At 34.7% G+C, this 16,264-nt stretch overlaps 1 protein-coding gene across 3 annotated transcripts in view; it reads left to right on the forward strand.

Moving 5' to 3' along the window:
• Window positions 1-16,264, forward strand: part of SCAF11 (SR-related CTD associated factor 11) — a 73,637-nt gene extending 57,373 nt beyond the window's left edge. Inside the window, exons 9-17 of one of the 3 annotated variants that reach the window (XM_054591202.1) lie at window positions 3,769-3,824; window positions 3,982-4,091; window positions 5,042-5,143; window positions 6,788-6,894; window positions 7,552-10,305; window positions 11,133-11,479; window positions 12,496-12,666; window positions 13,069-13,188; window positions 13,447-16,264. In XM_054591202.1, the coding sequence (XP_054447177.1) occupies window positions 3,769-3,824; window positions 3,982-4,091; window positions 5,042-5,143; window positions 6,788-6,894; window positions 7,552-10,305; window positions 11,133-11,479; window positions 12,496-12,666; window positions 13,069-13,188; window positions 13,447-13,593 (3,914 nt within the window). In that variant the 3' untranslated portion in view covers window positions 13,594-16,264. Of the gene's footprint in view, window positions 1-3,768; window positions 3,825-3,981; window positions 4,092-5,041; window positions 5,144-6,787; window positions 6,895-7,551; window positions 10,306-11,132; window positions 11,480-12,495; window positions 12,715-13,068; window positions 13,189-13,446 lie in introns of all 3 variants that reach the window. The other 2 variants (XM_054591200.1, XM_054591201.1) reach the window with 2 other exon arrangements.

Below are 16,264 nucleotides of genomic sequence, written 5' to 3' on the forward strand. Positions count from 1 at the left end.
AGGAGTTTATCCTGCAGATTCCTGGCCAAACAGGGTAGGGGAAGAAGACTACCCAGGCAGAGGCTGGAGGCTTACTCTGTAGTGAGGGGTTGAACCAGATTGAACTCTAGCAGGAATGAGAATAGAGGAAACAACAGGATAAAGAGAGGGAAATTAAATGTTGAGGTCTCTAATTCTCTACCTGTGGTCATTTTTCAAAGCACTGGAAGTCTTGCTTGTTCCCAGTGTGGGAGATGGAAGGCTCTGGGATATTGTGTTGCCTAAGAGAAAAAACTTAGAGGTAGTAACAGTTGGGAGTCTCTGAAATAGCCAAATCTCTGCTTCAAACCCATTAGTTGGAACACTGTGACTACCCATCCACACCATTATCAATAAATACTTCAGTGTCCTATAAACAATACAATCAAGAATCACCAAATGTTTGAGGGAAAGCTTTGTTCAATATAACAGACACCAAAACAGAAACAAAAGGAACCTGAAAGTACAACCCAGTGCTGAGAAATAGGAAAGAACTTAAAAATTAATACCATCAGAAAGAAGAGAAGGAATATTTCATCAATGAAACAACAAAAGATGAAAAAAAACTTTAGGGAATTAAAGATATTATAGCAGGAATTTTAAAAATTCAACAGGATGAAAAGTCGTAGAGATGGTTCATAAAATCAGTACTGAATAATAAAATTTTAGTAAGGAAAAATAAGACAAAAGGCAGAAAGTTATTAAGAAAAGTACTGCAAAGGAAAATTTCTCAGAATAGCGGAGTGTGAGTATTCAGATAAAGAAATAACCTAACACCTAGTAAGGGAGGAAAGAACTATACTAAGTGCTTCATAAAATTCTAGAACCTCACATATCCTAATACCCTAAGAACTTCTAGAGAGAGAAAGCAGACCACATATAAAGGAATGTTATCAACAACAGATGGAGCAGTGGAGCAATGTCTTAAAAACTCTGGGGAAAGTAATTACTAACCTAGACAATTCTATACCCTGCCAAACTGTTAATCAAGTGTTAGGGCAGACTAAAGACATTTTCAAACACCTAAGAATGCAAAAATTCACTCCCACAACACCTTTTCTCAGAATTCTACCAAAAGTTATGTATGCTTCACTGAATGCAAAAGTAATAAAGGAACAGTGTGAGATTTGGAAAATGAGTTCCAACCCAGGAAAAAGATAATGGACTATCAAGAAAATGACAGAGGAGTCCCAGAATGACAATTGAACAGCAGCTTTTAGAGGGTTACAAGTTCAGATTAGAGCAAGAAAAGGGAACAATATTTCTTCTAAGAGAGTGGGGAACAAACTTTATGGGTGAGTTTATGTATTTGAGCGTAGTAAGAGATTTATACTTTTGTTGTAGAGTTAGCTAAATTAATGATAGATAATACAAAAAAAAACAAGAGAAAAACAGCAGTTATTAACTCTAAGAAAAGCAACAAGTTATACAAGAACAGTAATCATAATTCACTGTATAGTTCAGCCATGAATAATGTTTTTATAGTTACAATGTAATATTGCTTATATCAAATGTGGATATATCAAGAAGAATATTTAGGTGGAGGTAGAAAAGGAGATAGATCAGTGGTATAAGAGAATAATCTTTATCGTCTATCCCAGTGATTTTCAACTGTTTTGCCACAAGAATTTTTAAGACATGCAATACCTGACTGTTTAGTCAGGGAACTTATCTTTTTCCCTTAGATTGTCAAACTTAAAAAAAGACAGTGGTCAACACAACAATAATTGTCTGGTGTGAGTGAACCAGAATTATACCTTTTTTTGTCAGATTGGCAAAAAATATATTTTTTGGTGTACCACAAAATTTTAGTAGTTTATGTGTGCCATGAGATGAAAAGGGTTGAAAATCTGTTCTGTAGTAAAAAAAAAGAAAGAAAATATCTGAACCTGAAAAAAATCAAGCTAGAATAGTATAAACACGTTACTTAGAAATGAGCAAATATTAGAAGAAACAGTTAAAGGATTTGATGAGTGCTTTGGGAACAAAAATCAAGAGTGGGATTTCTGTAGTTTTTCTTTATAAGTCTAGAAGTGCTTTTTGACTTCTTAAAGTATGTACAAGCATTATTTGATAAATATTAAATGAGAATATACATCACTCCTTTTCAGAGACAGATAGATTAGTAGCATAGATTTGTGAAATGGTCTCCAGGAAACCACAATTTAGATAAATCCACAAGTATTGAACACTTTTGAGATTGTTATTGGAGCTGCTCAATTATTACCTCAGAATTACACAGAAATTTGTGAGACAGCTTTTGAACTAGATTTTCACACTTTGTATTGGTCAGAAAACTGACAGTTCTTCAGATAGCATTTTGTCTAATGCTGGCTTCCCAAGGTAGGCTTCCAGGTGAAGAAATGCTATGTAAACAGAATGTAAGTCATTAAGTCTTGAGTGAATGAAACCTGAATGAAAGCAATTCAGTACCTTAGGGCCTAAGAGACACTGTGGCTACAATACAGAAATTCTCTGTCTAGCTGAGGAAGTAGTTATTTCTAAGAAAGTGGCTAGGTACCTATCACACATTTCAATTTCTGGCTTCTTTAAGCAATTTAAAAAATCTGTATCATCTCTTAAATACACATCAAAGAGTAGGAAGATAAGTTCCTGGAACTCAGCCAGCACCCCTCTACCCAATGTTGCAATTATATTTGTTACAACAGTTCTGGGTGGGACATGTGTGCACGATGAATAATAGCATGAAATCAAACAGCTGTTGTATAATAACTTAAAAGGAAATTAGTATGCTCTTATGTAGAAAATAGGCTAGAACTAACTGGACTGACAGAGGAAACCCCAGACACATATGGTCATCCAACAGCAGGAAACAGGCTGCCTAGTTACGGTGATTTATTTTGAACAGTCAGTAAGCTCTCATGGCAAGCAAGGCTGAAGAGTGAAAGACCAGTTGTCATTTACATTGTAGACTTTATCCAGAGTTCTGAAGAGAGAGCAATGACAGTACCAGCCCCAGTTCATTGCAGACAGCACAGGTATCTAAAGAAAAACTAAGAGCAGTAATCTATAAAGATGCTAGCACATTTTTTGTGATTAGCAGAGACTATTCTTTATCCTCCTTAACCTGGAAGTATGTATCCGTAGAAATAAGTTCTCAAGTAGGACAGGTAACGCCAAAAAATAAGTCATGAGCAGTGCAGCCAAAAACATTTCTATAACAGAAAGCTGTTTTAATCAACACTTCTGCTTTTCCTCATTCTAATTCTAAAGTTTGAGGAGGAAAGAGGGTACTTATTGGAAGATGATGCCAGTGGTTAAGTGGCCTCAGGTCCCCTGGTCAGCTCTTACTTGAGGTGAGTTAACAGGACTTGTTTCTTAGGTCATAGCTGGAAAAGGACATATGGAGTACATTGTTGGTATGAAGTAACTTGACTTCTTATATATACTTTTTTTTTTTTTTAGCTACATGGTGGTTTAAATTTGCATAGGGTGCCAGAAAATGTTGACTAGAATTTTAATACTCATGCTCTAAGCAAAGCAGTACTACATGTTTTACCAGTTTCATCTGTTGTGGTCTCTTATATATATATCTGTGGCTTAACAAAATAAGATAAAATTAGCATTTGGAAGAATTATGTAAATAAAAGTACTGTTATTTTAAAGGCAACTTTTCTGCATATTTTCACTTCATTTTGTCAATATGATGGTATCAATACTAGTTTTACAAATAATTTTTAAAATAAAACTTAAGACAAGGTAACCAACTCTTTTTGTGTTTTTGTACAGGAAAAACTAAATACAGTGAAGTCAGAGAAAAGAAAACTGAAATAAAGAAAAAGAAGGTTTGTTGAAAAATCTTTTTCTTAGATAATACTTTATGATTGTTTAGTACATAACATTAGTGCCTCAGGTATATGAAGATCTTTAAATATAGCTCTTACCTACTGCAGTGGAGGCATTTTGTTTGCTGTTTCAGTAACCCTTTCTTTGCTTTTCTAGCCTCGAAGATCAAATCAGTGTACAAGTCAGTACTTCAGAAATTTTCTCTCAAATATGTTTTCCTCTAGTAGTCACACTGGAGAATCTTCTTTTACCTGTAGAGCTTACTGGTTAGTATTTTCTAGTCTTAATTTATGCTTTTTATACTTGATGTTCTAGTTATAATTAACTTTGGTAGAAATTGAAACTCAGGCTAAAGAAACATTATAAAAGCCCACCTTGTTTTCTGTTTTTATTTCTTTTGGAAAATAAACTAGTTTTAGCAAAGAAAAACCCATCATTTTGTTGTGTTCTCTATTATGCAATGACTGCCTCTGCTAGTGGGGCTTTGTTTCCATTAATAATAAATTAAGTTGTTCTACAGAGGCTTTTTATGTGATGTAGAAAAGTAGGCTACTTGTTAAATTGTGGCAGTAGTACCTAGAAAGCAGAGCCCTTTCAGAGTAGATTGAGTCATCTTCAATCCAGAGTGTCTGGCAAATAGATACTAAGTAGGTATATGTGGACTTTTGTTAACTAAATTGGAGTTTTAAAATCACATAGAGTTGGTTGAACTAACAAGACAGATTATGATTTAATTTACAAGCTTTGCAAGGCACCAAAGAAAGCAATTACATCTGGATGGCCTTTGAAAAAGAACTTGAAAAGTTGAACTATACCCATTTTTTTGTTATGGTAACAATACCGTCTTTGATTTTCTTCTTTGGTCCTTTGCTTAGTTTCAGATGGAAACTATTACACCTACAGTTTCTGCTGGAACTGCTTGCTATAGCTTTGGTTCATGGACTAGAAACTGTTGGTTGTTTTTCTCTCAATAATGATATTAGTCTGAATTGATTTTTAAAATATTCTATCGTTTAAATAGAAACTGAAGCATTATTTTGACTAATTTTAGGAATGAGTTCATTTTTAAAGTGTTTAAATAGAAAACGGTTCTAATTCTTTTAAATGTGCTTTATAATGCTAGGTATGAAAATAATTGTATATATCATGAACTCATTTGTTATTCCAGACTTAAATTTTTGGAATTCTGATCAAGGTGTAAAAATTTATCTTTTAGTACAGAATTTATAGAAGTCAATGAAATCAGTGCATTAATTAGGCAGAAGAGACAGGAACTGGAATTGTCATGGTTTCCTGATACATTACCTGGAATTGGAAGGTAAAAAAGAAATTATTTACTGAAGTGTTTAAATGCTAACATGAGCATATCATTAATACCTAAGTACAAATATATCTTATATTTAGTAATTATGTTATTAAGACAGTTTTGTGCAAATTGTATTTTAGTGTCTAACAAGGAGTGCTATTTAAAGAGCCCCTTGAAGACTTTTTTAACCTGTTTAAAATCTAGGTATTTGATTCATTTAAAAGGGAGAGTATCTAAATGATAAGATTCATTGTTAGTATAGTATTCAGATCTGTCCTCCTTCTACTTTTTCCCCATTCCAGTATTACCTATGTGCCATTAGCTGAATCACTGCTTATATTGTGGTATTGCCCTTCCACAGTGTTCTTTTAAATAGTTCTTTGATCAAGCCCCTACTCTGCCTTGGTATTTATGACATTATATAATATTGCCTTTTCTTAATTTAAGTCCTGAGGCTACTAGCACATTGGTAGGTACATGATAAATACTTAAATCAAGCTTATACATAAAGATCAAGGTCATTGCTTATAACTTGTAACTTTATTTTATATATCATTGTAATGTAATTCTGCATAGGGACCTACACACTTGGAATGACAGTAGAACAGACAGAAGTAAAGTTAGGAAGTCTAGATATGTATAATATGAAACCTTTTCTTGGAGTTATATATTTTGTACGTGTATATGTTACACATTTTTTTTCAAGCTTCTCAGCCCCTATTCTAGAATCTCACCTTATATTGAATAAGACAGTCTTGTTAGGAGACCTGAACTGATGAACAAATATGAATCAGAAAAGAAGAAGCTGAGAGTGGATTAGGTTTGGATGCAGAAACTTTGGGGTCTTAGCAGGTCCTTAGGGACACAAGGAACTTTGAAGAGCCATCATCGTTAAAGTGAGGAATTTGAAAATGTAGTATAGCAATAGAAATCAGGTTTTTAAAAAAAAATTACATATTTTGATGTTTGGGGCCTTGATATATATATACACTGTAAAACAAAGACATGTAACAAAAAGCTGTGATGTCATCTATGAAGTGCTTCTAAATTCAAGTAATATGGTTCTGTTTTCACTATTTAGGTTTTTATTTATTCGTGGACAAATTTCCCTTTGATCTTGCTAATTTCTTTAAAACCTTGATTTGATTAATTTGACCAAATTATCTCTTTGGTTGCCTGGGATAGAAGTAGTGTGCAAGGAGCATGCCAGTGCTCTCTGGAGCAGTAGGAATGATCTGTTTCTGTATGGGGTTAGTAGTTGCACAGATAAATACAGTGGGCAAAAGTCATCAAACTGTACATTTAAAATCTGTGCATTTTATTATTCAAGTGACTTTTTTAGAATAGCAAAAGAATAGCTAAATCATGACACAATATTAAATTATTTAAAAAGAGAAACAGCTCTTATATTTAATTTGACCTTGCTCTGCATTTTCTGTTAATTTATCTGAAAAACATGCATTTAAAGGTTTTTTTCCTTTGTGGCCAGTTGGTAGACCTCCTTCAACAATGAGTAACCTTGAATTTACTTTGAACTATTGGGGCAAAAAATAATTTAGGCACACTGTATTTTAAGATCCCTAACCTGATTGGGGAAATTGATGGCTTAATTTTTTAAATGATTTGAACAAAAATGCCTTTGTTTTGAATTTTCAGAATTGGCTTTATAGCCTGTAATACTGAAACGGAAGTCCTTCCTCTCATCTCTTCTGTGATGCCAAGAACTATTTTTCCATCAAGTACCGTATCGTTAGAGAACTTCGGTAAAGTTTGTGAAGTTTTTATCTACTTTTTAAATTATTATGAGCTTCTTTTCAGTCTCGTAAGAGTGAGAGTTGATGACTTAGAAAAGCTATTAAATAAGATTTAATTAGTAAGTCCGAAATATTTAGACAATGACTTGATTTTTAAATTGTTCAAACTAGAAAATCCTTCTTACTTAAGAAATTACAAGTTAATGTTTTTGAAGACTGATTAGAAGTCTCCCTTCTGTTTAGGGCTTCAGTATCCAAACCATAGATCTTTAGCAGTACCATCTCCTAGCTCCTGTTAATTATTGACAAATAATTTGAGTCTTTATTTGTGGATAACTTGTTCTCTCTTGTATTTTGCCTAGGTAATACCAATTCATAAAGCAAATGGCAGTTATCAGACCAAACATATTTTCTATGTTTTTTTCCTACAAAATTGCCTACATGGATTCAAATCTTGTAATAACTTTTTTCAGTAGCATTAAAGGAAGCTGATAAATACTTGACATTACTCAGATAGTAGTAGCTATACATTTAATGGTAATTTCATTCATAAGTATATTTTATTCTGTTGTAGATGTCTATTTTTTAAGTAAAATAAGCTAAGGCCAAACTATATCTTTTATTGAAACATATATTTTTACTTTTTTAAAAAATATATATTATTAGGTACTTTTTGCAAGGGATATGCACTAGCACATACTCAAGAAGGAGAAGAGAAGAAGCAAACTTCTGGTACATCAAACTCCAGAGGATCAAGACGAAAACCTGCAGCAACAACTCCAACAAGGAGATCTACACGTAACACGAGAGGGGAAACAGTCACTCAGTCTCAGAGATCCCCAGTATCAAATAATTCTGGGTGTGATGCACCAGATAACAATAACCCATCTGTAAGTGTTTCTTCTTCAGCTGAGTCTGAAAAACAAACAAGACAGGCTCCAAAACGGAAGTCTGTAAGAAGAGGAAGAAAACCACCTTTATTGAAAAAGAAACTTCGGAGCTCTGTACCCCCTGAAAAAACATCTTCCAGTGATTCAGTAGATGAAACTGCAGAATCTGATACACCACCTGTGTTAGAGAAAGAGCACCAATCAGATGAAGAAAATAGTAACACTTGTACTGTGCAGACAAATATAGAAGATAAGTCTGCTAATGGCTTGAAAAGTTGCAGTGAGCAAATAGAAGAAAGTGAGGAACATACTGAGAACCATGATATAGAGGAAAGAGTAGAATCTTCACATTCTGATTCTTGTACTCAAGATCCTCCTGTGCCAGTTGGGGAGGAGGAAGTTCAAAAAGTTGGAAATACAGGTGTTGAGGCTAATGTTTTTTTAGAAGGTGAGATTTCTAAAAATATCTTTGAAAAAGGAGGTGATCCATTAGAAAATCAAGACCAAATAGCTGGACCTTCAGAACCAGAGTTAAAAGCAGATATATGTACAGATCATCCTCCAAATGATTTTCTTACATGTTCAGCATCTGAAATTGAAGTACACCAACCTATGCCAAGCCTAGGTGAGTTACCTGAGAATGTGGAGCTAGTGGTTAATAAAGAAAATGTTGTAGAGGTTAATGAAGAAAAAATAATAGATGTTAATAATGAAGAGGTTATAATGAGTCCTATAGTAGAAATTATTGATCATAAAGATTCTACAGTAAAAGCAGAACAGCTTGTAGACAGCCCAAAATTAGAACCTTCTGAGGGTGGAATTACACAAACAGTTGACAAAACATCTGTTGAGAGCTCAGAGATTCAGTTGCCTGCCCATGTTGAAACTGAAGATGCAGAAACAACTGCAACATGTGATAATAGTTCAGGGATTGAAAATTTCAGTAGCGTGCAAGACTCTGAAAATTTATTAAAAAATAATCTTAACACCAAATTAGACAGATTTTTAGAAGAAAAAACTGAGTCTCTGGTTGAACATCCCACATCTACAGAATTGCCTAACATACACGTTGAGCAGATTGAGAAGCACTCTAGTGAAGACAACAATGAGATGATACCTATGGAATGTGATTCATTTTGCAGTGACCAGAATGAATCTGGAATTGAACTGGCTGTAAGTGCTGATGCAAAACAGTTGAATAAAAGCTCAGCAGAGAGCAGTTCTCAAAATAACATGCCATCTTCTGATCCTGTGAGTGAAAAGGTTGAAACTGTATCTCAGCCATTTGAAAGCCCAATAGATACGATAGATAAAACCAAAAAGCCTCGTACTCGAAGATCTAGATTTCATTCCCCATCTACAACTTGGTCTCCTAACAAAGACACCACACGGGAAAGGAAGAGGTCTCAGTCTCCATCTCCCAAAAGAGAAACTGGAAAAGAAAGCAGGAAGTCTCAGTCACCATCTCCCAAGAAAGAATCTGCAAGAGGACGGAGAAAATCTCGTTCTCAGTCCCCAAAAAAGGATATTGCAAGAGAAAAAAGGCAGTCGCAGTCTCGATCTCCAAAAAGAGATAGCACTAGAGAAGGCAAAAGATCAGAATCACTCTCCCCCAAAAGAGAGACTTCTAGAGAGAATAGAAGGTCTCAGTCAAGAGTGAAAGATTCCTCCCCAAGAGAAAAATCCAGGTCCCGGAGCAGAGAAAGAGAAAGTGATAGAGATGGGCAGAGGAGAGACCGAGATAGAGATAGAGAAAGGAGAACCAGAAGGTGGTCTAGGTCCAGATCTCGTTCTAGGTCACCATCAAGATCTAGAACAAAAAGTAAGAGTTCATCATTTGGTAGAAGTGACAGAGACAGTTACTCTCCTCGGTGGAAGGAAAGGTGGGCAAATGATGGATGGAGATGTCCACGAGGAAATGATCGGTACAGAAAGAATGACCCAGAGAAACAGAATGAAGATACAAGAAAAGAAAAAAATGACATCAGTTCAGATGCTGACTATCCAAATTCTGCTGACAAACATAGAAATGACTGTCCCAGTTGGGTAACAGAAAAAATAAATTCTGGGCCTGATCCGAGGACCAGGAATCCAGAAAAGTTAAAAAATTCCCATTGGGAAGAAACTAGAAATGAAAATTCAGGGAATTCTTGGAATAAAAACTTTGGTTCAGGTTGGATGTCTAACCGTGGTAGAGGTAACCGTGGCAGAGGCACTTACAGAGGTAGTTTTGCCTATACGGATCAAAATGAAAATCGGTGGCAAAACCGAAAACCGCTCTCAGGGAATTCAAATGGTTCAGGGAATGAGTCTTTCAAGTTTGTGGAACAGCAACCATATAAACGGAAAAGTGAGCAAGAGTTCTCATTTGATACACCAGCTGACAGATCTGGGTGGACATCTGCATCTAGTTGGGCTGTGAGAAAGACACTACCAGCAGATGTACAAAACTATTATTCGCGACGAGGGAGGAACTCTTCAGGCTCACAGTCCGGATGGATGAGACAAGAAGAGGAGACAGTTGAACAAGGTAACATGTTTTGTTTATTTATTAACACTTTTATCTGAGGAAAGAGATAATAAGTTAATGCCTTATTTGTATGAATTGAAATTATCCCTCTTTATAATTGTATAATGTTAAATTACTTTTATCTGAGGAAAGAAGTTAATGCTGTATTTGTATGAATTGAAATGATCCCTCTTTATAATTGTATAATGTTAAATTGAATCCCAGTTGTTTACAAGTCATTTTACATTATATAAATATATATACACATTAATATTCTTTCATCCCATTCGTGCCCCAAACCTTGCCAAAAACTTTAACATTTTAAGTACAGTTTGCTACAGTAGAAGAGTTTGGAGTATTTCTATTCCGGATTTAACTTCTATTTTATTTCATATGTGAGCACTGGAATTATTTTGATCATTGTTCTTACATAATTAAGTCATTCTTTTAATAAAGATTTATCTTTGCTTGGCTTTTTTTTTTTTTTGTTAACATTGAAAGAAAGAAGCCATTGAAAATTAAAAATGGACTAACCTTCTAATTTAGTCATCTAAATAAAATCTGTATTTATTTCTTTCATAAGTTTCTTGAGCTATTTTATTCTTTGCTAATATTGATGGATGTTATCTAACCTTATTAAAAATTATTTTAGTTGAATATTTTCATTTGGAAAATCAGCCCACATTATTTAGAAATGATGGGATTAAGACAAATAATTGGAGATTGGTTTAGGTGGTGTGAGCCTGTTAATTGCTGTTTAATTTTACTATAACCAGTGGTTCATTGCTTCTCTGTCTAAAGAAATAATGTAACGTGATTTTTTTCATAAGCCTTTTTTCTTTCACTAGATTCTAACCTAAAAGACCAAACAAACCAACAAGGTGATGGTTCTCAGCTACCTATAAATATGATGCAACCACAAATGAATGTAATGCAGCAACAAATGAATGCACAACACCAGCCTATGAATATCTTCCCATACCCAGTGGGTGTTCATGCTCCTTTGATGAATATCCAACGTGGTCCATTTAATATTCATCCTCAGCTACCCTTGCATCTGCACACAGGAGTACCTCTCGTGCAGGTAGCTGCTCCTACCAGTGTATCTCAGGGACTACCACCACCACCACCCCCTCCCCCGCCATCCCAGCAAGTCAACTACATGGCTTCACAGCCAGATGGAAAGCAATTGCAGGTATGTTTTTGGCAACTCAAGTTCAATCAACATAGCCATTGTAAACATTTAGCTATTAGGGACAGATGTTCAAGAAGGGGCTTTCTGGCATCTTAAAACAATTACTCGATTAGGTTTATGGTAAATCTTTGTAACCCCTCTTTCACAGTTCTTCCCCAAACCTCCCACCCACCAAGTAAGAAAATGAATTGAATGCATATTAAGTCTAGGCTACATTATGCAGTCGTTGACATCCAGATATTTTTTTTCAGATTAAGAAGACCAGATCATGAGCCAAACTAGAATCGAGTCTTGGGTGCTTATTCTTCCCTAGTTTATTGGACTTTCTTGGGGGCGGGAACTTGTGATACAGTACTGTGACGAGGCTGTGTTGTCTTGTTTAGACAGACACCAGTTAAGCTGTGCATTATCAATCACTACCTGTGTTTCATTTTCACGAATTTATCATGTTAAAAAGAAAGAGGTGCCTATGAGGCATATGGATAATTTAAATAATAACTTATAAACATTGTGTTGCTTATAGTTTTATGTCTACATTTCAGAAATTCTAGAATCCTGACAGCAAGATATAGTTGGAAGAACAGGGGAAGGGGATTCCAGAAAATGGGATCTCAAATCTTTTTCTGCTATCAACTCACTGCAAGCCATTTGACTTCACTGTCTCATTTTCTCCCTTCTATAAAGGGGGGCACTTATATTTTAGTTAATTTTCCTGAAGAGCCTTGCAGGAAAGATACTATTCTTTAAGTGCTGTTCTTTTATGTTGGTATCAGACCATTACAATTCACATATATAATTTAAAAGTCACGTTGGCATATTTAAATAGGGTTCTGTTGAAGAATGTTACCCGTTTTTCTTCAGAGTCCTTTTTGATATGAATGACCTGAAATACGCATTTCTCTTAAGTACTATGGTTGAATTGCTTTGAATTTTTTTAATGTTATTTCTAATACCTGACTAAAAGACTTCTATTGAGTACAAGTAATTCATTAACTAATTATAATTCTTTAAAACAGGGTATTCCTGGTGCTTCTCATGTAAGTAATAACATGAGTGCACCAGTCTTGCCTGCTCCAACAGCAGCCCCAGGAAATACGGAAACAGTTCAGGGACCAAGTTCTGGTAATACTTCGTCATCGAGTCACAGCAAAGCCTCTGATGCTGCTGTAAAATTGGCAGAAAGCAAAGTAAGTGTTACAGTGGAAGCCAGCGCAGATAGCTCGAAGACAGACAAGGCAAGTTCAAGGTTGAGAGCAACCTACATAATTTTGTATCTGATAAAGTGGAAAAAATAATAGCTTTCTGTTGTATAAGTGGTAAAGGGAATTTATTGCTAGTCTTAAATTTTAATATTATTTGAAGGGTACTTTCTAGATACCTTGATGCCCAATAAGTTATTAGTAATATTTCATATTTATTTTTAGAAATGTTTGATATGTAAGTACATAAATTTTGTGTTTGCAGCACTGATATTTGATGAGCTCCTTCTAATAATGCAAATGCACTGTGTTTTTAATTTTATACCTTTAAAGAAATTTTTGGAAGCATATGATTGGACAAATAATAATTATACATTTTCCTCTTATCAGAAATTGCAAATTCAAGAGAAAGCAGCACAGGAGGTAAAACTGGCCATTAAGCCATTTTACCAAAATAAAGATATCACCAAGGAAGAATATAAAGAGATTGTACGAAAAGCAGTAGACAAAGTAAGTTAAAGCTTTAGTGAAGTTCTGTATGCATTGTTTTCTACCTTCTCTAGTTTAACAAAGGAATGCTTAAGTCTAATTAAAATAATAAGGGCTAGCTAGCTTCCGCTAATTCTTGCCTGCTTTTTTACCTTTTGAATAAGTCCATATGAGATATAAACCATGGAAAAATGTCTGGTTTGGGGTTAGTTGTTTTTCACCAAGCTTCCCATTTTGTTCCCTTTAACTATGAAAAAAATTCCCCTCATTTTTTCATAGGTTTGTCATAGTAAAAGTGGAGAAGTCAATTCTACTAAAGTGGCAAATTTGGTTAAAGCCTATGTAGACAAATACAAATATTCACGGAAGGGAAGCCAAAAGAAAGCTCTGGAAGAACCTGTGTCTACTGAAAAAAACATAGGCTGAAGTGGAGAGCACTGTAGAGGACACTATCAAGATACCTGCAAAGTGCAATTTCAACTAGTACCTTTAACTGAAAATCGTACATAACTGTGATTGAAATTTGGTTTTGATAAAATTATTTTTTTTAACATAGGATATAATGTTTTGTTCAAAATAAATACTAGTTCTGCACTGCAACTTCTATATCCTTTCCTCCCCACCTCCCAATAAAAGCAATTTCAAGGGGAAGTACAGGGGTTAAAGGAATGTGCATTTTTACTAGGACTGTCGCAGTGTGGGTACTGAAAGATGTACAGCGTTTTTGATTTGAACAGTGGAGTGCATAAATTAGGCATTTCTAAGTGCACTGGTTTTGGAAGAGATGTATATATAATACATTTATTCTGTTAGGCTAAAAATAAAGTATGATCTATATGATTTTTCCCTCTAATTATAGAAAGCTAAGTAATGTATTACCATGAAAAATATTTCTAATAACAGAACATACCAACTGCAGGGTTCCTAATCTGTATTTTTAAAGCACACATCTGAATAAATTGCTTAGATAAAATACAAATTATCACATGAGTAAAATTCAGTGTTCAAAACTTTGGAACACTGTTGACCCATTGTATCACCAAATAAAGGGTATGCTGCTTGTTTTTCTTTGTGCCTTTTTTCCCCCGTATGGAGATGAAGCAGTTTGATGTGCTAGATTTACGACTTTGGCAGTCTAATAACTTCTTTGTTGAATTCGGAAGACCAGTTTGGAAGAAGTGTTGACTTTGTAAATATTATGTTCTTTCCTATTTCCTACCTGTTGGAGATGATGAATTATCTGTGCCAACTGGAGAATTGCTGTTAAGTGGTGGTGACCCTCCCTTGGGACTAAGGTAGAATTATGCGTCTTACTTCAGTGGCTTTCGGGTTGTTGTTCATCTGTCCAATTACTAATGAAATTCTTTCACACTTGAGAAATCTCCAAATGCTTTACAATGAATAAAGTGTTAATTTGGTGACCACGTGATGGCCGTTGAGCATGTTGCAAAAATATAGACACATTAAAATCTGTGTCTTGGAAAGGGAGAGGAATTAAGTAATGGAGTTTTGGTTAGGCCTTCAGGGACTAGGGATTTGGTGGGTTTTTTTTTAAATACTAGAATATGTTAATTTTTATAAAAGGTAAGTTAAAAGTGTTATAGTGCCATTATTTTAATTGGCATTTTGGAAGAAAAAATGGGTTGTCTTCCATGATAATCTTTTATTCTAGTAACAGTTTTCAATAGATACCAAATAACTGGAAAGCTATTTAGATTTTAATGGCTCAAGTTAGGTATATGCCTCAATGAGACAGACTGACCCTTTTACTAGGTAAACTAGCAAGAGCAATACTCTGTAGGACTGTGCTTTTCTGAAGTAAAGATTATGTGTTTCTCAATTTTTATGTGCACAGTGCTTTCCTGGTGCTAGCTTTGATAGGCAAAGTATTTTGAAACGATGGTCCCAATAATGATTGTGCTAGTTCATAATCTTTATTAGATTATGAGTGTAATCCCAAAAAGTGTTAGAAATATTTCCAAGGAGTTTTTGATCTTTATTCTGTATTTCTGGGTATTAGTGATACTGGTATTCTACTGATATATTTTTAATTAAAGTTTGGGTTTAGATTACGATGGGGAAAGAAGTTTAGAAGTATATTTCTTCCAATAAAATATTAAGACTTTTAAATATCAATGCACACATCCTCATTTGTTTTAGTTTCGAGGTCTAGAAAAAATTGTGTGAACTTTCAATCTATTCGGAGTTAAAGCTGGTTCACACTTTGAGAATTCTCTAGCACATTTTTGCCTAAACTGAGTGATCACAGGATGCCTGCGTTTTCCCTTCCTTTTCTTTCAGTGACGTGTGGGAGTTGGGTGACATCTTAAAATTTGCTTTACACGAGTTATCTTTTGCAAACATATTTAAACTAAGTTCTGAAGAAAAACTCGGTGGTGTGGTATGGTCAAGCCTCACGTCGCTATTAGCACTGCCATGAGTTATTTTCATCTTTCTTGAAAATAACCAGTGTGTATTCCATATCTGGCTGGGGTACTGGCTAGACCGCATTTAAAATAGCTAATGAAGAATGTTACTGGATTAGAATTCAAACTTTTAAAACTTTGAAATATTTAAGAATGTGTTAGAAAGTGCATGCTTTATGTTAAAAGATACGTTGCTTTAACATTCCCCGTTCTTGCTTTTTTTCAGAAGTTTATATTAATTTTGCATGTACGTAAATTTAATCAAAAACATTTTGTGGGGTTACAGTATTTATGAAGATTCAGTATTAACTTGACCTTTGAAACCTTGGTCCCTTTAACTTACTAGTCACATTGACCAATGTTTTAGGCTATAGCGATGCCTGGAATTTTGAGACTGAAAGTAGTTACTTACTATTTGAACATTCCAGTTTTTTGTGCTTTTTTCCCCCCTGGTAATTACCACATTCTCTTCATTACCTTCCTTTAAACGGTCACAGTGTGTACTGCTTGAATGTTCATCTAAAAGGTGTAGCTTCAGAACCACAGGGGTTGCCCATGGTCCATGAGACGTTGTTTGAGGATGGAGTGCTGTCTACTGAAACAATGCTCTTAAACAGATATGTAGTATGTAATATTTTCTAATAAATTCTTTTGATAAACAAAGTAGTGTC

This window comes from Pteronotus mesoamericanus, unplaced genomic scaffold (genome assembly GCF_021234165.1).
Source record: "Pteronotus mesoamericanus isolate MK-2021 breed Mesoamerican mustached bat unplaced genomic scaffold, CSHL_Meso_final scaffold_21, whole genome shotgun sequence".
Taxonomy (NCBI): domain Eukaryota; kingdom Metazoa; phylum Chordata; class Mammalia; order Chiroptera; family Mormoopidae; genus Pteronotus; species Pteronotus mesoamericanus.